Source organism: Panthera onca, chromosome C1 (assembly GCF_046562875.1).
Source record: "Panthera onca isolate mPanOnc1 chromosome C1, mPanOnc1 haplotype 2, whole genome shotgun sequence".
Lineage (NCBI taxonomy): Eukaryota > Metazoa > Chordata > Mammalia > Carnivora > Felidae > Panthera > Panthera onca.
Window position 1 is genome coordinate 190,868,508 of NC_138346.1, and position 25,980 is coordinate 190,894,487.

The 25,980-nt window shown below is 47.5% G+C and overlaps 1 protein-coding gene across 3 annotated transcripts; it reads right to left on the reverse strand.

Moving 5' to 3' along the window:
- Positions 1-944: 944 nt before the first annotated feature.
- Positions 945-14,863, reverse strand: PPIE (peptidylprolyl isomerase E). Of its 3 annotated transcripts, none has more exons than XM_060625234.3 (10): positions 14,802-14,863; positions 13,762-13,860; positions 11,960-12,003; positions 11,483-11,509; positions 10,254-10,335; positions 9,623-9,723; positions 6,943-7,066; positions 2,609-2,794; positions 1,529-1,671; positions 945-1,347 (listed from the first exon to the last, which is right to left on the reverse strand). In XM_060625234.3, the coding sequence occupies exons 4-10, from the start codon at positions 11,483-11,485 to the stop codon at positions 1,279-1,281; spliced, it is 708 nt and encodes a 235-aa protein (XP_060481217.1). In that variant the 5' UTR covers positions 11,486-11,509; positions 11,960-12,003; positions 13,762-13,860; positions 14,802-14,863; the 3' UTR covers positions 945-1,278. The 3 variants fall into 3 exon arrangements, with proteins under 3 accessions (XP_060481217.1, XP_060481216.1, XP_060481218.1); XM_060625233.3 differs by having other exon boundaries at positions 14,794-14,862; XM_060625235.3 differs by lacking the exon at positions 14,802-14,863 and adding an exon at positions 14,029-14,134.
- Between the last annotated feature and the right edge of the window lie 11,117 nt (positions 14,864-25,980).

Sequence of the window (25,980 nt, forward strand, 5' to 3'; positions counted from 1 at the left end):
CAGATTACTCTCCAAAATGTGGGTGGGCCTCATCCAATCAGTCGAGGGCCTTTAAGAGAGAAAAGACTGAGCTTGCCAGAGGGAGGAAGAATTCTGCCTCTAGACAGCCCTTCAGACTTGACCTGCAACATCAACTCTTCCCTGGGTCCCAGCCTGCTTGCCTGCCCGGCAGAGTTCTGACTTGCAAGCCCCACGGTCATGGAGCCAAGTCCTTAAAATAAATCTCTATATATACACATGTCTACACACATCCTATTGGTTCTGTTTCTCTGGAGAGTTTTAACATGGGGACCATATAGTATCTGTCACCAACTACTCAGCTCTGTCACTGTGATAAGGAAGCAGCCATAGAGAATATGTAAACAGATGGATGTGGCTGTGTTCCAATAACTTTATTCACAAAAAAGGCAGCAGGTTGGTTAGACCCAGGTAGCTGGGTGACATCCTGTCTCCAGACAAATAAGCACAGTACGTGGCACAAAGAAGGCATTTTGAGTTAAAATATTGTGTGAAAAATTCTGTAGAATGGGAGCACCTGGCTGGCTCAGTCAGTAGAGCATGTGGCTCCTGACCTCTGGGTTGTGAGTTCAAGCCCTACGCTGGGCACAGAGCTTACTTAATATCTGTAGAGTGAATATGAAGAAATAAACACATGAATCGCTGAGAGTTGTAACTATGCTTGCTGCCTACAAGACTAGCCAGCATGAGTTTAGGAGCACAGGCAGCAGAAGACAGGAATTTCTCCACTCTCTTTGATTTCCACCGTTCTGACAATGATCTGACAAGGGAACCTGGCTTGAAGATCTATTACTTGGCATCTCAGGGAACTATCCAAGGGAGTAGAGAAAAGCTATGCCCCATCCCTTTGCCAGCCTAATTCAGCAGGACAGCTTAGCCACAGACATAATCTCTGACAACTGCTAGGAACTAGCTGGACTCGGCAGTACAGGAACTAGGATTTATTTTACTAGAAGAAACGTCCAGGAGCCACACTGGCAGGCCAAGGAGAAGCCATGGCAGCAAAGGCCGGAAAAGGCCACGCACAGCCTGTCCAGTGGGGAAGGCGGCCCCTGTGCCGGCTCCCAGGCCCACGGCCACGCCTGGGAAAGAGCCAGAGGGAGCCCAGGCCGTACCTGCAGAAGAGTTGCTCCGAGCTGAGTCCAAGAAGGGCCATGACACAAACCCCTGCTTGCCACAAAGGGGACAGACACCCTCAGGTGCTGGTTCCCAGGCTGACAGTTCCTGGATACGCAGGGGCAGTGCCGAGACTTTGCGGACTCACACGTACTCCCCACAGTCGGCAATGATTACCTTCTGCTTTGGCTTCCCATCCTTGCTGCCCTGGGCCTTTGTGGGGACAGAAGAGGGGGAGAAACACGGGAGGGTGGAGAGTAAGGACTGGCTTAGGGATACCCTCCCCATCTGCCCACCCCTGCCTGAGCAGAAGCAGCCCTCCTTGGGAGCAGCCGTGGCCCCTCTCCAGCTCTCCCACAGGGCTATGCACCCAGGGCCCGGGGAAGCCACCCACCTCAATCTGCCGCAAGACATCCAGGCCTTCTGTGATCTCCCCGAACACCACGTGCTTGCCATCCAGCCAATCCGTCTTGTCACACGTCAGGAAGAACTGGGAGCCGTTGGTGTTTGGGCCGGAGTTGGCCATGGAGAGTAGGCCTGGGGGAGAGAGAACAAGCACGTGAGCTCCTTCTCCCCTGGCTCCTGGCTGTCGGAGGGATGTCTGTAGATGGCGCAGTGTAAAAGCTGCCGGGAGGTGGCACGAGCTGGCTACTGGCAAGATGGATGCTCTTGGCATCGTGGGAAGGGTGGTTTCAGTAAAGGTGGGGCTAGAAGTCTGGCTGAAGGGGCATAGAGAGAACAAAAGGCAGGGAGTCTACACAACTTTTTCAAGAAGTTTTACTCAAGGGGATTGAGAGGCATGGAAGATAGCTAACAGGGACACAAGTCAAAGGAGTTTTTTAAAACACAGGTACCATATGCTTTTACACAGACGGGCTGATCCAGCGGGGCAGAGGGTGTGGGTTACACAAGGCAGCAGAGGGACAACCACAGGAGCCCGGTTCCCAGGTAGGGGAGCAAGGATGGGGTCCGGACCACAGCTCGTGCCCTGCCCTGAGGGAAGGCAGAGCGGGCCCGTGTCAGGAGACGCAGGAGGTCATGCTTGGAGGGTGACATGGAGGTTTCGGGAGCGAAGGGAGGAACCGTCATCTTTGACTGGGACTGAGCATTAGTAACTAGGGGACTCTAGTAACGCTGCCAGGGGCCCCTGAAGAAGTGTGGTCGTAAGTTTCAAGATGACCATTCAGTACAGTTGTTTTTCTCCAGTTGCTGGGGGACCAACCACTAAGACAGAGAGGAACATCTAACAGAGATGGGGCAGCCAGGCTCAGGGACTAAGAGAGCTCACATGGTGGGCCCCAGGGAGTGCGGACAGGGAGGATGGGCAGTGTGTGAATGGAAGCCGCTTCCCCGACACCAGCCAGGCCACATGCAGGTGCTGGATCATTAACCAGTTCGCCTGCAGACCTGAGCCCTCCACCCACAAAGCCACTGGCCTGGCCCCATGCGCCACCACGCCCCGATCGGGTCCCACCTGGTCCCGTGTGTTTGAGGATAAAGTTCTCATCATCGAATTTCTTCCCGTAGATGGACTTGCCCCCAGTGCCATTGTGGTTCGTGAAATCGCCGCCCTGGCACATGAACTGGGGGATGATGCGGTGAAAGCTACTTCCCTTAAAGCCAAAGCCCTTCTCATGGGTGCACAGGCATCGGAAATTCTCTGGTGGGGAGAAAGGAAAAGATGCTGAGGTTAAAAACTAGAGCAGTTCCTCAGGCTTTGGGCACACCTCGCCTTGCATTCCACGTGAGACGCAGAAGTGTGACCGAAGCCAAGAATGAAATGCCAGTGGCCGTAGAGCCCTATAGACAGTCCCAGCCGAGCTGCTTTGACCACATGAAGATGTGCTTTGTGATGGGCTGTGCAGTGGGCATGGCGGCCGGGGAGCTCTGCACCACCTTCTCCTGTCTCAGGATTGGAATGCAGGGTCAGGAGCTGGTGGGCGGCATTGGGAAAACCATGATGCTGAGCATGGGGCCTGCTTAAGATTCTCTCTCTCCCTCTCTGTCTGCCCCTCTCCCCTGCTTGCACGTTCTCTCTCTCAAAAAAAAAAAAAAAGAAAGAAAGAAAGAAAAGAAAAGAAAAAGAAACAAAACAGATGAACACAGGGGAAGGGGAAAAAAAAGAGTGAGGCAAACCCTAAGCGATGAATCCCTAAGTTCTCCTGAAACTAATATTATATGTTAATTAACTAGAATTTAAATAAAAATTTGAAACATTCAAAAAAAGGAAAAAAAAAAAGGAAAGCTGGCTCTTAAGTCAGAAGAGCCAAGAAGCAACTCGCTTTATGTTGCAGAAATGCCAAAAGCTCAAGTACAGGGTAAAGGTGGTTCTGAAAACAGGAAAGCTGGCTGAAAGCCTGTTAAGAAAGTAGCTAACCCCTTCCTCCCCAGTAGCTGGCTGGAGGTCTACTCTCTCTGGTAGGTTAAGGCAGAGGGTCTCTGGACTGGCTATACTACATGTAGCCGAGGGCAGAGGTACTGTAATGACAAATGGAGATCAAGTGAAAGTTTACATACTGCCCCCGTCTCTCCAGGCCAAGATGGCAAACAGCTGGATGTAAGAGCCTCTAGCAGGAGACTAGACTCTTCTCAGAGGACTCTGTGCTGTCAAAGAGAACAGAAGTCAGGGAACGAACATCCGGGGTCTGACAGAGAAAGACCCCAACCGACTCATCCCACAGGTGGAAAGCCTCAGCCGGCAAGCCTTACTGATGCCTAGGAAGTTTCCAGGCAGATTGTTAGGGCCCCATTCTTAAAGATGAGGAAGGCATCTAACGTGAAAAGCAAAGACCAAAACAAACAGACCAAAAAAGAAAGCAAAACATAACAACTCAGGAAAAAGGGACTTGAAACATAAGCCACAGGAAGACAAAACTTTAGTGATGTCCCTAGAAAGATGAATTATCACCTCTGTGAAATAAGCACAGAACGCCATTAAAAAAACAAAAACAAAAACAAAAACAAAAGACACTTAGAAAGGTTCCTGAAAGAGAGAAGAGAGAAATCAGAGGGGACAAAAGTGAAGAAGTAATTGAAAGAAATTTCCCCAACCAGAGGATAAAACACTGTCCTGTGGGTGTGGTACACAGGAGAAACATCTCTCTAAAGACATCCATACCAGTCCCTGGAACCTGAGAACGTGATATAGCAACAGAGCCTTTGCAGATGTGATTAGGGTTATGGATGGACCTCGGCCCCAGTTATCCAGAGGGGCCTAACAGAATCATGAACCTGTAACAGGGGAACTTTTCCTGGCTAAGAGATTCAAAATGTGAGAGGGACTGGATCACCACTGTTGGCTCTGAAGATGGAGGAAGGAAGTGGTGAGCTTTCAGAAACTGGGAATAGCTTTCAGTTGACAGCAGCAAGGATGGGATACCTCAGTCCTACACATGCAGGAAACTGAATTCTGCTGACAACCTGAATGCCCCTGGAAACATACTCCTGTAGGGCTTCCAGTAAGGGAGTGACCTGGCCTCCAGATGGGAGATAATAAATTTGTGTTGCTGAAAGCCACTAAGTTTGTGGTAATCAGTGACAAAAGCAATAGAAAACTAATACAGTAGGCCCCCCACTGAATATCCAGCATGATGGATGTAAGATCTATCCAAAGGCACATGGTTTCAGAACACAGCACAGACACCCTAAGGGCCTCTAGGCCAGGGCTATCTAACAGCTCTTAAGCACTTGGCTAGTGTAGGGGCACTCGGGGGTGGCTCAGTCAGTTAAGCATCTGACTTTGGCTCAGGTCATGATCTCTCATTTTGTGAGTTCGAGCCCCGTGTTGGGCTCTGTGCTGACAGCTCAGAACCTGGAGCCTGCTTTGGATTCTGTGTCTCCGCTCTCTCTGCTCCTCCCTCGCTCATACTCTGTCTCTCTTTCTCAAAGACAAATAAACATTAAAAAAAAAATTTAAAAAAAAAAAAAAGCACTTGGAGGGCACCTGGGTGGCTCAGTCGGTTAAGCGTCTGACTTCAGCTCAGATCTCACGGTTTGTGGGTTCAAGCCCTGCGTCAGGCTCTGTGCTGACAGCCTGGAGCCTGCTTCTGATTCTGTGTCTCCCTCTCTCTCTGCCCACCTCCTCAGCTCACACTGTCTCCCTCTCTCACAGAAATAAACAAATATTAAAAAAATATTAACAAATATTTAAAAAAATTAACAAATATTAAAACATATTAAAAAAAAGAAAGAAAAAAGAAAAAGAAAAGCACTTGGCTAGTGTAACTCAGGAAATTAATTTTAATTTTATTTAATTTAAACAGTGACATGTGCCTAGTGGCTACTGTATTGGAAAGCTCAGCACTAGAGAGAAAGAAAGGGCTTTATATAAAGGACCAAGAATCAGAATGACCTTAGACTCCTCTAGAATTCTGTACCCTATCAGTCAAGTGAGAAGGTACTTATGTTTAGATTTCAGTCTCAAAAAACTTACCTCCCAAGCTCTTTCCTGCAGATGCTACAGAAGCATGTCTTCTACTAAAATGAGGGAATACACCAAAAAAGAAGACAGCAGAGAACACAGGAGAGCCCGTGACACTAGCTGTGCAGCAGGCTGGGAAAGCAATGGTCCAGGCTAAAGAGAGTTAGAAGGCTCTAAGGAGGACTTCTACAGGAGAGGGAAACCGACAGAATATCTGGTGTGTGTGAACATGAGGAGAGATTTACGCAGGCAGCAGAATTTGGGAGAGCATCAGGAATAAATGCATAGACAGAGCTTGCGTGAAAACAAGACAATTACAGATCCCAGGAAAACAAAATGCTCTGTGTGAATGGCAATTACTATAGTATGATGTTAAATAGTTAAAATAACCTCCAACTTAACCAAGCTTATGGCAACTATATATGTCAGGAAGATAACGGGGCAGGGAAAGGGATTTAAAAAGCTGATTCCTTATCTCCTGAAGTAGAAGAGCCAACAGATGTCTAAAATGAAAAAATCAGGGAGCAGCAATATAAATCTCTCATCTACTGGGGCACCTGGGTGTCTCAGCCAGTTTAGCGTCCGACTTGGTTCAGGTCATGATCTCCAGTCCATGAGTTCAAGCCCCGCGTCGGGCTCTGTGCTGACATCTCAGAGCCTGGAGCCTGCTTCAGATTCTGTGTTTCCCTCTCCTCTCTCTGCCCCTCCCCTGCTCACGCTCTGTCTTTCTCTGTCTCAAAAATAAATAAAAACATTAAAAAAAAAAATCTCTCATCTACCAATACAAAAACCAAAAGAACCAGCTAAGAGTTGAAACTGGCTGCCTCTGGGGAGCAGCAGATGGTGTTGGGGGGGTGGAGGGAGGTGCCCAGGGCAGGGGCACAGTACCAGGGGAGTGCGGTTTTTCATGACAAACTTTGTGAAACTGACGCCTACATAATGAAACTAGATGTAAAAAAAGAATAAACAGAAGTCAATATTTACACGAGAAACTCAAGAAACTGTTCGTTAACAGTAGTTAGTTCTGGAGAGTAAAACTGGATGTGGAGAGAGGGAAAAACATTTAAGTTTTCAACTTACTGCCGTCAGTATTGTTGCAGTACGTGTGTATGGTACTTGTTTTTTGTTTTGTTTTGAGCATGGATACATGTTTACTTGTGTTAAAAACAAAACAAAACAAAACAATTATTGTTAAAAAAATAGTAAACCAGCACCTATAAAGCTTCAAAAGTGCCTGCTTCGACTCTTTTGTTCCTAGATCCCAGGATCTGAGATGCCTCAAGTCAACTCAGGTCAGAGACAGTGTCAAGGGCACAAGAACTGTGGCAGTGAGGACCTTGGGAAGGCCACTGCTCAGCCACCGGCATCCTGCCCGAAGTCCCACTCACCTGCCGTCATGGGGACAACGTCTGAACGCAGGAGCATCTGGATGCGACCGGCTGGCTTGTTCCCAATCTTGATGTCCATGTACACCTGAGGATTTGATCGGGCCTTTTTCGCAGCAGGCTCTCCCTGGGTGCAGGAGAAATCATTAAGTTGGGGAGAACTCTGACCCCCAAGTAGGAGAGCAAGTATTCCGAATATGCACCAAGAACCCAACAGCCGCGAGCGGGCTGCAGCAAGATGCTGGCAGCGAAGGCCCTGGGCCGTGAAAGGGAAGGCCACGGCCGCAGCCCCCGGCCGGACACCCAGTGACAGGACACCTCAGCACCAGCTAACCTGAGCCCCACCCCGCAGGCTCATTACCTCATCACACTTACCCTCAGACACGCGAGCTCACTTCACCCTGCCCTGCGGTCATGGAACACTTTTCTGGCCCACAGAAGGTAGCTCTCGACACGTTCAAACCCACCTCACTCCAATTAAATAAGACGCCACCTCCTCCCTTCTATGCTCAGTCCTGCGCACCCACAGGCTGGCTACAACGGAAGCCGGGAGGGCAGCCCTCTGGTGTGCTCAGAAGACAATGGGGGAGGCAGGGGCCTTGATTTACACCCCAAGGAGACAAGGCTAAGAAGAGGATAAGGAGACATTTGCTGGGGTCACATGTGTTCCAAAGAGAAAAGTCAAGCAGTGCACTGAGGTCGCCCGCTGGCACTGAGGATACTATTACTATTATTTGCCACTAGCAACCACAGCGGCAAACATTCACACAGCACTTGCCGAGTACAGGGTACTATTCTCTGAAGGATACATATACTAGCTCATCAGGTCTTTACCACCACCCTAAAGATCAATCAGTACTGCTATTTATCCCCATTTTAGAGGTGGGGAAACTGAGGTACAATGAAGTTCAGTAACTTGCCCAAGGTCAGAGAAGTGGTTAAATGGTGAAGCCGGAATTCAGGCCTAAATCATCCCACCCCACCCCACCCCCGATCCCGCGCTCTTAACCACATTCACCCACCTCACTTTTTAATTAATAAGATACTTAATACAAGGCCCCTACACTCACAGAATTACTGCCTAGAAAGGGACAGGCAAGAAACACCGGCGTAGCCTGCACAAAAGCAAAGACGTACAGTGAAACAGAGACTGGTTTTCCTGAGCTTGAAGTGGGGACCGGAGCGGGAGAGTGGAAGGGAGACAGATGGTGAGGTGAGAGGACAGGAACTGGGGAGCACACCCCAACTTTCTTCCTCGGGACAGGCAATGGGAGCCACTGAAGAAGTCTTAGCAGGAATCAGGGGCTCAGTCTGTGCTTTATTTATTGATTTTTTATAATTCTTTTTTAATGTTTATTTATTTCTTGAGAGGCAGAGCATGAGCTGGGGAGTGGCAGAGAGGGAGTCACAGATTCTGACTCAGTCTGTGCTTTAAACAGGTCATTCCGTCTGTCTCAATGAAGGACTAGAGAGAGGTCAGCAGCCAGAAGACTAGTTAGGGAGCTTCTGCAATTATCCGCACAAGGAGAGGCTAACTGGGGCAATGGGACAAACCAAGGAGGGGGACTCAGGAAAGTCTGAGAACACTTGGCAGCATTTGATGATGTGCTGGCCGTTCTAAAGAGGGGGATCTAAGGTTACTCCTTGGACTGTGAAGGCCATGTGTGTGCTCTGCTTTGCAACCAAATTTCTGGCTTGGGACAGTGTGTGTGCGGCTGGATGGTGGCAAATTGACAAGATGGAGAGCAAGATTAGAGAGAGGAGGGCACTCATGCTGGGCAACTCTAAGCTGCCTGTGAGACTTGCAGCCGAAAGATCTGAAAGCTGGACACTAAAAACAGAGGCCAAGAAAGGTAACAGCATGGGAGAGGCTGCAAAAAAAAATCAGTGACTGCTGGGGTGCCCGGGGGGCTCAGTCAGTTAAGCGTCTGACTTTAGCTCAGGTCATGATCTCGTGATCTATGAGTTCGAGCCCTGCGTTGGGCTCTGTGTTGACAGCTGAGAGCCTGGAGCCTGCTTCGGATTCTGTGTCTCCCCCTCTCTCTGCTCCTCCCCCGCTTGTGCTCTGTCTCTCTCTCTCTTTCAAAAAATAAACATTAAAACAAAAAATTTCAACCAAGGAGAGGAGGGGAGATGGAGAGAGGGAGACAGACACCATGAGCCAAGAATGAAATCCAGAGAACAACAGTCACAAGGAAGAAAGGGGAAGCCCGGGGAGCCAGCCAGGGAGGGATGCTTAGAGTCAGGAGGGAGTGTTGGCAGGCTCCTCCTGGGAAGGGAGAGCCTCGAACCTGTGTACAGACTGAGGGAAGGAGGCTGGCCTGCCTCCTCTGAATCAGGGCAGCGACAGGGAGACAGTGAGCCTCTGTAAAGCACTTCAGTGAAGGAGGGACTGGGCAGGAGGGGTGAAGAGGACCACTCGTTCACCTTCCTCACCTCAGGCTTCCCCCTCGTCAGTAGGCAATCCCAACACGGGACTAGGCAGACCAGAGCAGCTCATTATGACACAGGGCACAAGGCTAAAAGAACTAGAGCCTCTCACTCACTCACTCAATACCACCTTCGTCACAACACTAAGAGTCTGCTTTTCATTCTCTCTGCTTTTGTGTATATATTTGCAAATTTCCATAAAAACTTAAAAAAAAAAAAAGTCTCCTATAGAAGCGCATGCCTTCACTCTCACCTCCTGGGTCTCCACTTTGGGAGGCTCTGACCCTTCTTCCTCTTTATTCTCTTCGAGAGTCTTCCCAGAGAACTTCTTCAACCAGTCATCATCTGACCACACTGAAAGGAGAAGAATCGAACAAATGCTAAGAAATTCAAGCTAACGGCCAGCTGCTCACTAGCTGTTTTGGTCGGCAAAGTGGAACATACTCCATGGCCCTCTGAGCCAGACACTTCTGCTGAGGAACTCCCAAGGGTAAGGAAAGTTCCCAACAGGAATGTCCGCCCTGAAGTCCAGCTCGTACGAGGCTAAGTAAAAAAAAAACGACATCAAGAATTAAGTAAAAAAAACTACATCAAGGGTGAAGGCACAGCCTTGCCAGTTCCAGCCTTGATGAGCAAAGTGCCGAGAAACTGGGGAAGAGAAGAGATCGGGCAGGGTTTCTCTTATAATACAGACAATCACTCTGAGAAGCTCAAACTCTTTTCATTCCCCACAAAGGTGGCGCATGCCCTTTGCCAACGTGAACCATCCTCTACTATCCATCTGGAGTGGTATTCAGTGCCTACTTCCAAGTAAACAGGAATAAAAATGTGACTAAGGCCACAATGGAGGATGTGATGTGGAATCTGTGGTTGTCCCCGCTCACCTGGTCTGGAAGAGCCTTCCTTAATCCTCATTGGTTTTGCCAAATTGACACGAATTGTCCGTCCAAAGAGCTCAGATTCATTCTGAAAAGATCGAAAATCCAGCTGCTTAAACTCTTGTCAGGTTAAAAGAGAGTCAGACAGCTTTGCATTTGCTTCTAATACATCTGAGACATGCTCATGCTTTATTCTCCCTGAATCCCTGACCACTAACAACAAGCTGTGTGCCTACCACACAGCAGCCCAGGGGCTGCAATTCCCACCCCCCCCACCCCCCCCCCGCCCCGGGGGTGCTCCTGAAAGTAACTCCAGAATGCTCTGGAATTACACAGGTAATTGCAGTTTCCAAGTACTTGGGTTCACCTTCAAAAGTCAAGATCTGCTTTGAAATGGTGAGAAATGATCTCTGAGGGCTAAGGAATATGTTCTGTGAATGGGTACCAGAACAGGAGTAAAGGAGAACTTTATCATCCAAAGATAACTAGTACTGGGAAAGGTCACTTATCATAAATCCATTTAGAGCAGTGAAGACAAATTCAGAGTAAAAAGAGAAGGGGGGTAAAAAAAAAAAAGGACCAGGATTTTGTTGTGGTGAAACTAAAAGTAAGGGAAATAAATTTCTTATAAATTTCAGGTTTAATTATGTACTAATTTGTAGAGCAAAGACGTAACGGGTGCTGATGAGTTTGCAGTGGTTTTCCAACAAAATTCTGTCAACAGTATATGACATTATTGCACGTCATATCTGATATGAAAATCACAAAGACGCCACAAATACTCTAGAGATTCATCATTATTCCCAAAGTCTTCTCCAGGGTATTCAAATCTTCCACAGCAGTAGTACACCCTGCCATTACCCTTACTGAACTTCTCTTCTTACTTGTCACTGGTCCGATGTTTCATGAAATTCTGCCTCTTTTGCAAAACGTGTGATTTCACCGTGCAACCAACTTACATAGTGTTTGCGATTATCCCAGACATGGGGCAGTCAGTGAGAGACTGGCCAATAGGGATGATTAGAATTTATATCACTGGTAAATGGGGAAGGCCGTTTGAGTAAGGACCAATCTTACAAGTGATCATTTCACAGCAAATATTTGCATACGATGACAACTTTTACTTCCCCGTGCAACCCTGTAACTTTGGAGGTTAGGCAAACCAATCTAGGCATAAGGACTCTCTGTACCACCAAAAAGCAACTTCAGTTAGGAATGAAGATTCTCAGCCATACCATGTTGTCAATAGCTGCCGCAGCATCCTGCCGAGAAAAGACAAGGTACAAGTTTAGCTTCCTATGGTGTCTAAATGCATACATGGCAGCAGAAAAACAAAATTAAAACAAAATAGGAAAAAGTCACATCTTATACCTCCTGCCTTGGTTGTATGTGTGTCTAACAAAGAGCACTTCAGCAATTTGCCATCTAGAGGAAGACCTAAGAAATGATCACCAGTGTGGCCAGGCAGGAATGCTCAGTGAGCAGGGCTGTAGGAGCTGTGCAGAGCAAGAAGGGCAGGTCTGTGTTGTTAACTCTCTAAATGTTATTAACAGATGGGAAGCTTTCCATTAAGCAGCACTTCATGTCTCTATGGAAGCCTCAGCAAGAGGCCTAGACACCTAACCAAATGGAGACTGGTTCCCTTTGTAATCAGTAACAACATTAACACAAAACAAAGACTAATAAACAGAAGTAACACAGAATTTTCTCACCTCTGCCAACTCAAATTCAACAAAAGCAAATCCTCGGTGCTTTTCTGAAAGGAAAAAAAAAAAAGGGAAAACAAAAACAAGTAATTACCACTGGGGGCAATGGGAAGAAATATGGTCACAAGGACAGGGAAGTCAATCACATGCCATATCCCGACATTGGAAATTCTACCCAATCACTATTTTGTAAGAAAGAATCTCCTTCTTTGATTCTTCCTGGTTTGAACAATATTTCCAATAATATTGAACTCTGTCTTTTAGAAAACATGGCTAAAGAATGAACTGTACTTTTATTTTTTTATTATTATTATTATTTTTTTAATTTTTTAAATGTTTTTATTTATTTTTGAGACAGAGAGAGACCGAGCATGAGCAGGAGCGGGGCAGAGAGAGGGGGAGACACAGAATCTGAAGCGGGCTCCAGGCTCTGAGCTGTCAGCACAGAGCCCGACGCAGGGCTCAAACTCACGGAGCGCGAGATCATGACCTGAGCTGAAGTCGGACGCTCAACCGACTGAGCCACCCAGGTGCCCCTGAACTGTACTTTTAATCTTTAAGGCATTCAATTCTTACCAAAGCCAAATTAAAGCCTTAACCTCTGCATAAAGACAAGTAGAAAAATTAAGTTATTTAACTTATCAATTATTGGTTCCAAATACACATTTTGAGCATCAACTGTGCATAAAGCATGAATCTTAAAACCTGGATTAGCATGCTCACTCTTTACCCTCAGAAAAATGTTGACCTAACTTAAAAGGCCAAGCACAACAGTGCTAACTTAATTAAACCAACTAACTTTAGAGAACCACTATAACCTTACAGGTATACCTGGTTTTATTACACTTTGCTTTGTTGTGTCTCATAGATATAATCTTTTACAAACTGAGAAGGGAACCCTGCACCAAGCAATTCTGTCAGCACCAGTTTCCCAACCACATTTGCTCATTTTGTGTCTGTGTCGCATTTTGGTAATTCTCACAGTATTTCAAGCTTTTTCGTCATTATTATATTTGTGATTAGGGATTACAACTCTCTGAAAGTTCATGTTATGGCTAGCATTTTTCAGCAATAAAGTATGTTTTCATTAAGGTGGTACATTGCTTTTTTAGACATGTTATTGCACACTTAATAACTATAGTATAGGTTAATGTAACTTTTATATGGAAAAGCAAAAAATTAACTTGATGCATCTTACTGCGATACTGGTTTGATTGTAGTGGTCTGGAACCAAACCTGCAATATCTCCAAAGTATGCCCATATTGATTTTTACAGATAAAGATCCCAGACCCAGAGAGTTTAAAGACCTTGCTAATAATCGTGCAGGGTCGATGACTGATCTAGGCCTAAAACTCCAATCTTAAAAAAGACAAGAAAGGGAAAGTAGAAAAACTGCACTGTACCTGTGATAGCAATTGAAGGAAAACTCCCCCAGGTAAGTAGGGGCCAAAGTCCCTCAGTTGAGGCTGAGCTTCCCTGGTGCCCTGATTAACAGTGCAGCTGCCAAGAAAGGAGCAGGGGTGGTAGGGTACCCAGCAGGTAGTTTGAAAGAAGTCTGATCGCCCCGTAGCTCAAAATCTATCTTCCTACTGGGCTATTGAAAATTTTGTTATCTCACACTCAACAGATGGGACTCTGCAAGTTATGTTACAGCTTACAACCACAAGACTCAGAACATTCCTTCTCCATCAAGATCACTATTATGCTGCCCTACTGAGGCACCCTCTTGAACTTTTCTACATGTCAACCATATTTAGAATTTTTTCCTCTTAGTATTCTGAACATGAAAGGCATGAAAAGGACTCACCTGTTTCATAATCCAGAGGAATCTGAATATCTGTGATGTCTCCAAATGGGATAAAAGCAGCATGAAGAACTTTGTCGTCCACCTCCTCTGCCAGCCCACCTGCAAAGAAGCCAAGTGCCTTCTGAACCACCGTCTTCCATTCTCTTGAGAAGTCCCTGCAGCCCAGTTAGCATGCGACAGCCAAGGAGAGGGGCTGTTCCATCCAGTCCTTTGGGTACATAAGCACCCTTCTCATTTGCTCCCTCATCCATACTTAAGGAAACACACCTCTTTACCCTTTTCACAGACGCCCATCTTAGCGCCAGGATTACTTCAATAGCTTCTTAACTGCCCTCCCTCTCTTCCACACAGCCAACTGGAGCGATCCTGGGATCATGCAGATTTTAACCCATTACTTCACTGCTTAAACTGCTTCAAAGATTTCCCACTGTCCTCAGGATAAAATACAAACTCCTTAGCAGCGTACACAAAAGACTCTTGATAACCGAGCCCGGCCAACTTTCCCTTTGCTTCCTCAATTCCCTGGGTTTCTCCCAAGATGACCCCTTCGTCCCACGTATAAGTCTCTTTCACATCTTCGGGGTTTTGCTCTTGCTGCTCCCTTTCGGTAAACACAACTGCCCCTACTTGGGCTACAAAGCGCTCATCAAACTTTGCTACTGAGGTTATTCTCACTGCTACCGGTTAGTCAGGGAACCCCTTCCTTTAGGGCAGGGGCCGGGACTGAGCCAGAGCTGCAGTGAGTGTCTATAAAATGAATGAGCGCGAGGATCTGGAGCCCCATAATATTCCTCCACCAATCCTCCGGGTCCAGTGGGTGAAGGGGTTCCTGTTAGAGCTCAGCCGTCCCGGAAGGGAGCGGGAAAGACTGTTATGTCTCGGGCTAACTCCCTGAAGCAAAGCAGTACCGCCATCGATCCCGCCTAGACAGCTGCTCGCTGCCCTCCGCGTTCGTAGACGCGTCCTGCCCTACGCCAGGACCCACTCCCTGCGGGTTCGCCCCGAATTCCACCTAACTCCGGGCCTGCTCACCCACGTACAGCACGCGCTTGGTGGTGGCCATCTTGCTACCGCGCTCACCTACCGGAAGCCGGAGTTCAGCCCGCCCCCTTCCGCAAGGCCCCGCCCCTCCGGGCCCGCCCCCGCCTCTAGGCGCTCACAGACCTCGCCCCTGGCTGTCAGTCAGGCGTCCGGGGCGGTGGGAGGTGCCCTGCCGTGAGTGAGCTGCAGCGCCCGGGCGCGGTAGGCGGTACTGGGGCAAACCGAGCTCGGAGGAATCCTCCGGCTCCGCGAATAAAAAACCGCCAGTAAACTATGGGCCACCCTCGCCTGCGTGCCCTTGGACAACCTGCTACAGACACGAGACAAACCCATTTTTAAAAAATCTTTGTTTAATATTTATTTATTTATTTATTTATTTATTTATTTATTTATTGTGTGTGTGTGTGTGTGTGTGTGTGTGTGTGTGTGAGAGAGAGAGAGAGAGAGAGAGAGAGAGAGAGAGAGAGAATCCCAAGCAGGCTCCCTGCCACGAGCACAGAGTCCACAGGTGGGGGGGGGGGCAGGGGGCTCTCAGGACTGAAACTCACTAACGGTGAGATCATTACCTGAGCCCAAGTCCACTGCTTAACCGATTGAGCCACCCAGGTGCCCCAGAGTTGGTGGCTTTTTACCTCCACTCCACCCTCCAGCTTTTTCCTAGGGTGATCTTTCTTCAAAATACATCTAAACTCTCCAGAGCTCCTTCTTAAACCCTGCTGCTGATGGTTAACAAGGCTCCTAGAGCCCTTGACAAGGGGCCTTGGATGTAAGTCAACACCAACCTCCATACCAATTCTGGCCCTTACTACATGCCCTTTTCCCTCGCCTCTGCCTCTGCTCTTCTGGTTTTCTCTTTCCTCCTTCTGGAGGCATCCACCAGTCCCTGTTAAGCTTCACACCCACCCCCGCCCCTTTAGAAGCCATAGCTGCCAAATCCAGAAGCCAGCTGGACCACACCCTGTAACTGTGGTCAGGTGTGTCTGTCTCTCCCACTTTGACACCAAGGCCTGTGCCCATTGGCCTCGCCCGTCTCAGGCCAAACCAGGGAGGTGATCATAGAAATGAGGCTGTGAGATCTGATTATGGGATCTCCTCGGGTACCTGTCACTATTCCAGACCAACAAGGTCACTCTCAAGAAGAATCTGACCAGGCATCCTTTAAGTGGGTGTGGTATAATTAGAAAAAAAAAAAACAAAAACAAACTATATAGGGGCGCCTGGGTGGCTCAGTCGGCTGAGCATCCGACTTCGGCTCAGGTCATGATCTCAAAGTTTGTGAGTTCGAGCCCCATGTCGGGCTCTGTGCTGACAGCTCAGAGCCTGGAGCCTGCTTCGGATTCTGCGTCTCCTTCTCTCTCTGCCCCTCCCCAACTTGTGCTCTGTCTCTCTATGTCTCTCAAAAAATAAATAAATGTAAAAAAAAAAAAACAATATGTATACACACACACACACACACACACACACATATGTATGTATATTTGATTTTTGTCTCTAATACCTGGCACAGTTGGTCTTGCACCCCTGTGCCTCAGCTACATAACAAATTGAGAAGTGTTTATTCGTGAAAAACTGGTGAATTTCAGGTAAGAGCAGTGGGAACCCGTGGTGTTTAGCGTGGGGCTTGCTCTCACATCTCCCTGTCTTCCCTCCCGTTCACGGAACTCCAAGGCCCTTGTGTCTCAAGTGGTGTGAGCTGAGGGAGAGCAGCAGGAGGTGAGGCCAGAAAGACCGCCGGGAGGTCAGATCACGTAGCGCTTTGGAGGTGATTGTAAGAATCTTGACTTTCATCCTGAATAAAGTGGGAAGACACCCCAGGTTTGCTTGGAGGAGTGACAAGACCTGATGTGTTTCACTGGCACCGTTCTGGCTTCTGTGGCGAGTGAGGTCAGGTAGCAGGCTGTTACAGAAATGCAGTTGAGAGATGGCGGCGTGGACCATGGGGAATAGCCATGGAGGCGGTGAAAAGTGGTGGGATTCTGGATATATTTTGAAAGTAGATGTCAAGGAATGTGAGAGAAAAGACTCATGCTATATGCTTGTTTGTTTGTTTTATACACTGCTGGATTCTGTATGCTAGCATTGTACTTCAGGAGTTTTGCAAATATATTAGCAAGTTTGGGCTAAATTTTCTTTCCTCATACTAGCATCCCAGGTTTGTTTGGCATCCGTTCCTTAGTAGGCCCACGATCTTTACCTGCAATTCTAAAATTCAAAGAGTTCTGAGAACTAACAATAGGTGTCTTTTTTGGGAGAGCACTTTTCCAGCAAACTCAGTTGGCAGCAAAGCCAGATCTGAATTGATGCAAGCCGATTTATAGCATTTATTTACCCCACTTAGTATGTTATACCGCAAAAATATTAACATATTTGATTGTGGGAGCTGGTTCAGACTTTGCTGGAGTGTTATACACAACTTACATATTACACTATCTCTCTAAGCTCCCCAGCCCCAAAGAATTTAAGATAAAGGATTGTGGACTTAGTTTAACCTAATAAAGTTAATTGGTCAGCTTTCTTTTCTTTCTTTCTTTTTCTTTCTTTCTTTCTTTCTTTCTTTCTTTCTTTTTCAGTTTATTTATTTTGAAAGAGAGTGTGAGCTAGTGTGTGTGGGAAGGGCAGAGAGAGAGAGAAAATCCCAAGCAGGCTCTGCACTGTTAGGACGGAGCCCAACTCACGAACCATGAGATGGGCTCGAACTCACGAACCACGAGATGATGACCTGAGCCGAAACCAAGAGTTGCCACTTAATACAATGAGCCATCCAGGTGTCTTTTCCTTCCTCCCTCCCTCCCTTCGCCCCTCCCTGCTTTCCTCCTTTCCTTCCTTCCTTTTATTGTTATTCGAAGTAGTTTGTGTATGGTGGGGATGATTTCCTTTTCTTTGAAATGTCAGAAATTCATTTGTAAAGATATCTGGGTTTGCCTCGTGTCTTGTGTGTGCTGTTGTTACTGTTGATAGTGAGTAACTGACTTTTCGTGGGAGTCACACTTCTCTGGTGCCATGGTGCCCTGCAGTATCCAACTTGGCCAAACTTTGCTGATTCCGTTTTGTTTTGTTTATGTATTTATTTTGAGAGAAACAGAGGCAGCGTGAGCAGGGGAGGGGCAGAGAGAAGGGAGAAACAGAATCCCAAGCAGGCTCCACGCTGCCGGCACAGAGCCAGACACGGGGTTTGAACTCATGAAACTAAGATCATGACTTGAGTCTAAACCTAGAGTCAGACGCTTAACCGACTGAGCCCCCCAGGCGCCCCAACAAGCCTTCCTGATTACATTTGGAGAAGCCTGATATTGCAACTCAAGGAGATCAGAGACACCACAAACCAGTGGTTATTGGACCATTTGATTTGCAGACACTACTGGCTTTTCTGCTGGACAGTTTGGGAAGGAAGAAAAGAGCTTTCCAGGAATTGTATTTAGCATAATTATAGAGTGCAAATTTTTAATTTTACCTCTAGGGGGCAGTCATGGATCATAAATTGGTATGCTTAAAAAAATTATCTGAAAGAGATTAAACTGAGTGCCATTTTAGGTACGTATTGTTTTTCCCATTTTATAGATGAGAAAACCGAGCCTTAAAAAAGCTAAGTAACTTAATTAGTTCATGAAAGTTGTAAAAAGTGTAAGTCAAATCTGGGATTTTAATGTAGATCTATTTAGCACCAGAGTCCATGCTCTTAACAATACTATATTCTTCGTTTCTTTCTTCCTCTCTCCCGCTCTTTCCCTCTCTCTCCTCCTTAGAAGCAGTAGAACAAAGTGGTTAAATGTATCAATTCTGAGGTCAACCTGCCTGGCCAGGAAGGCTTGGTCCACATGAGCACCTGCAGGGGAAAATGGCATCAGGAAATTGATTCCTGTGAAAAATAAGCCACCGACTTACTTACCAATGTCTGGCTCTCTCACTGACTAGCTGTGTGACCAAGGGGAGGCTACTTAACTGCTCTGTAGCTCGGGTTCCTCGTGGTAGAAATGAGATGATAAGGAAATGTTTGCTAAGTCTTGAGCGTCTGCAGATAGGCTTACCTGCTGCAAGTCTCTGAGACTATATTGCTAATAAAAGGCAAGAAGGCATTGGTCAGGGCTCAAAGCAACTGCTTCTGGGAGAAGTAATCAGAAGCAGCAAAACGAAGAGCCTGGCGATGAGCCTGCCATACATGTGATCTGTGTCTCAACTGTCCTATTTGGACTCAACCTGATGACTTTTTGGGTCAGTAAAGTTCCAACAAGTCACAAATGGAATGGGGGCTCAGGTCCATTCCACACCAAACAATCTTGTGCTGACAAGCTAGAGACTTACTTGAACCAACCAATCACTTTTCCTTCTGAAACTGGGGCTGTTGCCCTTAGAAGCTCACCTTTGCCTTTGAATGGAGTCAGTTTTCACAGGGCCTGTTCAGCCCTTGTACATTGTCTACCTCAAAGTAAACCTTTCCTGCTTCCTGAGTTGTTTGCTAACACTTCATCTGAAGATACAATCTCACATGGCCTAACTTCTTTTGTTTGTTTGTTTGTTTTAAAAATTTTTTTAACGTTTTTTTTTTTTTATTTATTTTTGAGACAGAGAGAGACAGAGCATGAATGGGGGAGGGGCAGAGAGAGAGGGAGACACAGAATCGGAAGCAGGCTCCAGGCTCTGAGCCATCAGCCCAGAGCCCGACGCGGGGCTCGAATTCACGGACCGCGAGATCGTGACCTGAGCTGAAGTCAGCTGCTTAACTGACTGAGCCACCCAGGCACCCCTGTTTGTTTGTTTTGAGAGAGAGAGAGAGAGAGTGCACTCGAGCAGGGGACGGGCAGAGAGAGAGGGGAAGAGAGAATCCCAAGCAGGCTCCACACTGTCAGTGCAGAGCCCAACACGGGGTTGGATCCTACCAACTGTGAGACCATGACCTGAGCCAAAATTAAGAGTTGGACGTTTCACCAACTGAGCCACCCAGGTGCCCCTCCCATGGCCTAACTTCCGTATTGGATCAAGTTGCCCTGCTTTACCTGGCAGTATATTACATTTAATACTCACTACGTATCAGTATTGATTTTTCCTTTTATTAGGGCTAATAGTTCCTATCTATAAGATTACTTTGATGATGAAATGAGATATTGCCTGTAGGGCACTTAGAACAAAGCCTGAGGTCGTAAGAACCCACTAAGTGTTATTGCTAGTCAACAAATGTTTTTCAGTGCTACATTCTAAGGTATGTGTATTGGGAAGGGTCTGATCAGGATACAGAAACCACACTCTTTGAGCAGAGAGAATTTCATCTAAAGGACTGTCACCGAGGTATGAAGTTATTAACCGTTTAGCTGACAGGGCACGAACAGAAGAAGGTGTCTGGGAGGAAGCAATTATTGGAAGCAATACCACCATCGGGGCTAGGAGAGCAAAGGGAAGGTTTAAAACTCAAGCTTAGTGGAGGGGCCAGGCAGAGCTGAAACTCAGATCTCTGAGTAGGGGTACTGGTCAGCTGTGGTTGGGGTTTCTGAGTGAAACACAATAAGGCTAGTGTCCAAATGTTGGGAAAACCAAAAACTGGATTCACAAGCCCCACGGGATCTGCTGTGGCTGTGGTGAAGAAGTTTGCTGGATAATAAAGGTTGGGCCACGCAGGAGAAGAAGCCAGTTCCTTCTTCCTTCAATCTTGCTATCCCTCGTATCCCCTACTGACAAAGCCCATAGGGAGCCTGCTTTCGACAAAGCAGAGATGTGGTTGGCAGGGTCCCTGCCCCAGCATCGCAGGGCAGAGTATGGAAGGGTGAGTTGGAGTTAAGAGACAACAGCTTAATGAATGGCACCATCCCTCCCTTTGGCTATTCAGCATCCCTACACACACATCTTCATGTATTTGAGCTTCCTATAAGACAATGAAAACAACTCTTTCTACCTAACAAAATAAAACCGTCCTTCATACAAATGGAGACATCTAATCTTCTCCCCCAAATGAGGAGATGCAAAGTTGCAGTAATGGTTGTATCCATTTTTGAGACATTCACACATCCATTTTTAAGATATGTTAATTACTCCTTAAATGCAGTCATAATTCCAGCTGAAGATTCATGTGAGCTCATCATCTTCTTTCTGTAAGCACTCTGGTGCATTCAAAAGAATTCTTCTGCAACGCCCGGGTGACTCAGTTAGTTGGGAGTCTGACTTAGGCTTGGGCCATGATCTCACAGCTCATGAGTTCAAGCCTGGTGTCAGGCTCTGTGCTGACAGCTTGGAGCCTGGAGCTTGCTTCAGATTCTGTCTCTCCCTCTCTCTCTGCCCCTCCCCAGCTCATGATCTGTCTCTCTCTCTCTGCCCCTCCCCAGCTCATGATCTGTCTCTCTCTCTCTGCCCCTCCCCAGCTCATGATCTGTCTGTCTCTCTCTGCCCCTCCCCAGCTCATGATCTGTCTCTCTCTCTCTGCCCCTCCCCAGCTCATGATCTGTCTCTCTCTCTCTGCCCCTCCCCAGCTCATGATCTGTCTCTCTCTCTCTGCCCCTCCCCAGCTCATGATCTGTCTCTCTCTCTCTGCCCCTCCCCAGCTCATGATCTGTCTCTCTCTCTCTGCCCCTCCCCAGCTCATGATCTGTCTGTCTCTCTCTCTCAAGAATAAACATAAAAAAAATATTCTTCCTATACCATGGTACTTGTGGTTGTCATTACTGCTGTAATGACCAAGTGAAACAGCCACTTTGTCCCCTGGTATTTTCTCTTTTTTTAAAGTTTGTTTGTTTGTTTATTGAGAGAGAGAAAGAGAGAGAGGGTGATGGAGGGGCAGAGAGAGGATCCCAAGCAGGCTCCACACTGTCAGCGCAGAGCCCAAGCTGGGCTTGAACTCATGAACCATGAGATCATGACCTGAGCCAGAGTCAGACACTTAACCAACGGAGCCACCCAGGTGCCCCACTGGCATTTTCAACAGTCATTTGACTATAGTCAATAGTCAATAGTCAATAGTCAATAGTCAGTTGACTGTGGTTCATAGTTTGTTGAATTGTGAAGTCTTCTCATGCCACAGATTGCTATCATGCCATTGTCTGTGGGTAAGGTTAGCACTGAGTTCTATCCAAAAACACAACCAAAGTAATGCCAAAAAAAAAAAAAAAAAAAAAATCCCCTTCTGGCACATTTTCTCAGTCAGCCAGAGTCCAATCCGGAGACAGAACCCACCAATTATTTGAACAGAGAGAACTGAATATAAATCATGGCTAACTAAGTATAAAGTTGTTAATGAAGTCAGTAAAGGAACAGTTAAAAAAAACCATCAAGGTACGAGAGGTAGCAATTGCAGGAAGCAGCTACCACCCCCAGGGCTGAAGGAGCTCAGAGAAGAGGTGTGAGTAATCGAACCTCATGGAAGTTTGGAGGAAAGCACAGCAGAGCTGGAACGCAGGCCTCAAAAGGTTGGGCACTACTTGGAGGATGCTGGTGTCTCTGAATCTGGAAGAGGGTTCCATGGGGCTGAGACCCAGACCTCTTGGGGACAGGGCGCTGACTCCCTGGTGCTGGTATCTCTGAGACAGCACAATGGGGCTGGCTCTGCAAGTGACAGGAGATTGTAAACTGGACTCAGCTGCTGCTGCGGGGAGGCCCTGCTGTTACCAGGGAGTCAAAGCGTCGCTGGAGTGATACAGAAAGTGGAAGCCATCAGGAGAGCCCATGGGAAGTTCACAGGCCAACAATGCAGGGGAGTTTCTTCTTCCACCCCCATCCTTGCACACTCCCTCCCTGTACAGGCACGCCTTGGACCCGGTGCTGACTCGGTTCCAGACCACTGCAATAAAGCAAATAGCATAATAAAACGAGTGAAAGGAATTTTTTTGGCTTCGCAGTGTATATAAAAGTTAGTTTAGGGGCACCGGAGTGGCTCAGTAGGTTGTGTCCTACTTCAGCTCAGGTCATGATCTCACAGTTTGTAGGTTCGAGGCCCGCATAGGGCTTTGCACTGACAGCGTGGAACCTGTTTCAGATCCTCTGTCTCCCCCTCTCTCTGCCCCTCCCCTAGTCCTGCTCTATCAAAAATAAATAAACATTAAAAAAATTTTTTTTAAACAATTAGTTTACACTGTACTGTAGTCTAAAAACAAAGTATATGCCTTAATTAAAAAATACTTAATTGCTGGGGCACCTGGGTGACTCAGTGGGTTAAGCGTCCAGCTCTTGACTTTGGCTCAGTTCATGATCTCACAGTTCACGGGCTCAAGCTCCACACTGACAGTTTGGAGCCTGCTTGGGATTCTCACTCTCTCTCCTCTGTCTCTGCCCCTCCCCTGCTTGTGTGTGTGCATGCTCTCTCTCTCTGTCTCTCAAAATAAACTGAAAAAAAAAAAAAAAAACCTCATTGCTAAAATATGCTAACCATCATTTACCTTTCAGGGAGTCATAATCACTGATCACAGATCACCACCACAAATATAATAATAATATATCACGAATACATCACAAATATAATAATGAAAATTTTGAGATATTGTGAGAATGACCCAAATATGACACAGTGATGCGAAGTGAGCAAATGCTGTTGGAAAAATGGGGCAAACAGATTTCGTTGATGCAGCATTGCCACATTTGTAAAATAAAAAACAAACAAAACAAAAACAAAAACAAAAACAAAAACCCACAATATCTGTGAAGCACAACAAAGCGAAGTACAATAAAATGAGATATGCCTATATTAATCATGCCTTTTTATTTTCTTTTATTTGATGCTTTGGTGTCTTGGGGCCTTACTGCCTCTGGAGGGACTGCCCCTCTCCAGGCTAGCTTACCCGCCTTTAGAGATAGCACACAATTTGCCCTAGACCATGCCTTTCATATGCAAACCAACCATGAGTCTGGAGCCTTGAACGCCAACCACGTCCTCCAGTGGGCTCTCACACTCCGGGCCACTATTCACTATCCACCTGCTCTAATTGCCCCAGGGCCAGGTACCAGACAACTAAGGACAGCCCCAATACCCCAGAGCCCACTGAAATTATTCACACTAGCCAATTCTAGACCCACTTGCCCTGCCTTGCCCATCCCTTCCAATGAAAACTGCAATCAATCAATACTCCTCCCACATTTTCCCCTTACTCCCTCTCCCTCCTGACCCACCCTGGTGCTTCCCCCACATGGCCCTGCATGGTGTGCCTTGTCTTCCTGTTTCTAGGGACCGTGACTAAGCATCCTCCTTCATGACAGTCATTTCTGTGTGTGCACGTCCCACCTCATCTGATTAAACAAACCCCAGATCCCCTTAGGGCAGTCTGTAGTGGCCTCGTTGGCAGACCCCAACAGGGAGCCAGCTAGCAAAGCAGAACGTGGGCCTCAGAGTCCCAGCTCCAGCCTCACAAAGCCCAGGATAGAAGAGGGGTGGGGTTTAAAGCAGAGAGATTACAGCCAAAGCACTGGCCACTGTCCAAGTTAGATAAGATCCTTTTATTAAGGAGTTTCTAGTCCAGAGCAACAAAATTGTTCACAGTGAGATTGTACTAGTAGAAAGCTATGCCTTAGAGACAAGCCTCACCTGAGACCTCCATACAGGGAAACCAGCACAGGAACCTGGGAGCACTGGGCTGTCAGAGGAGGTGTCACTAAATGACATCCAGCAAAACCCATAGAAAAGGAGGGAGGAACTTCTGGATATCCAGGAGTCATGGTGGGTATCCTGGAGCAGAACATTCGGGCAGAGAGAAGAGTGAGGGTGAAGGTCCCGAGACAGGAAGGTGCCCGCCTTCAAAGAATGGCAGAGTCGCCATGATGTTAATTTTATGGGTCAACTTGGCTAGGCCGTGGTGCCCAGTTCTTTGGTCAAACACCTTCTCGCTGTTGCTGTGAAGGCACTTTCTGGATGTGATCGCTGTTTCAGTCGGCGGACTTTGAGTAAAGCAGGTTACCCTCTATGATGTGGGTGGGCCTCATGCAATCAGTAGAGGCCTTAAGAACAAAGACTGAGGTCCTCCTGAGGGAGAAGGCCGTTCTGCCCCCACACCGTAACACAGAAATTCTGCGCGAGTCTCCAGCCTTCGGACTCCAGACTACATCAACTCTTGCCTGAATTTCCATCCTGCTGGCCTGCCCTGTAGATTTCAGACTTCCTGCCCCCATGCGATCCGAGCCAATTCCTTAAAACGAATCTCTCTCTAAATACATAATGTGCATCCTATTGGTTCTGTTTCTCTGAAATAATCAGACTAATGCAGGCCAGGGTAGCACAAGAGGGCGGTGACAGGGAGAGTTCTGTGCGATGGGCCTGGGGTGAGGCGTGGGGTGAGGAGCTGACGATGTGGGGCCGTGTGGCCGTGGGGAGGGCTGTGGGCTTTCGTGGGGGAGGAAGCCACAGAGGGTGCTGAGCAAAAGGGTGGCCTCATCCTTGCATGTTCAAAGCTGCTGGGGCTGCTGTAAGGAGAATGGGCTGTGGGGCAAGGGCAGAGCAGGGGGATGGTGAGGAGGTGAAAGCTTGGGGGACCTAATGGAGAGAGTGGACAGGTGCCTCTTAGAGATTTGGCTGTTGGGCGCCTGCCTCTGGACTTTGGGGGCTTGGGCTAAGAAGCTCAGAGCCTGGAGCCGCCTGGCCCTCGACCACACAGGGAGGCCGGCAGCGCTCCGCCTGGGACTCGGGCCTGTGTGCTCCCCTCAGCACCTCACCGTGGGCTATGTCCTGGAGCCTGCTGTAGCTCCCCACGCTGGTCCCACCCGGGGCAGGCGGGTAATACCCGCACCTCTTCCAGGCTGTTCTCTGCACCGCGTCCTCACACTGCAGATCACCGTTTCCACAGAAAACAGGAAGGAGCCCGGAAAACCCCAAACCTGGTTACCCATTAACCCAGCCCTGAGCGAGGGCCAAGTGGACGGGCCTCGTTTTCTCACCAGAGCTGGTTACAGTTAGTCCAGGGGAGGCACACGGGTTTCATCTTGTGGGCCAGTCTTGATTAGTTAAGTTCTGGGTAGAGTGTCATAACGAGGGGGAAGTGGGCAGTAAGCTATCAGTGATGTTTCCAGTAATCAGTAAAGGGGCAGGGGAAAGGAAAAGCTGTTCTTTAACTTCCTCTAACATGGGCCTAATATTTAACAAGTTTGAGGATCAGCACAAGGGTGGTATATACAGCCGAAGCAGTCGTACAAGTAGCTTGTGTGGAGTCCATCCATTTATTCAGGAAATAATTTCCCCGTGCCTACCATGTACTAGTCACTGAGCTCAGTGTGAGCGATCAA

Bases quoted from the DNA above. Each gene is read 5' to 3' on its own strand.
- PPIE (XM_060625233.3), bottom strand. From the start codon at position 14,824: ATGGCCACCACCAAGCGCGTGCTGTACGTGG. The intron at 2,795-6,942 runs GTGAGTGGGACT...TCTCCCCACCAG, and splicing joins CGTTGTCCCCATGACGGCAG to AGAATTTCCGATGCCTGTGC. The intron at 1,348-1,528 runs GTGGGTGGCTTC...GTCCCCACAAAG, and splicing joins ATGTCTTGCGGCAGATTGAG to GCCCAGGGCAGCAAGGATGG.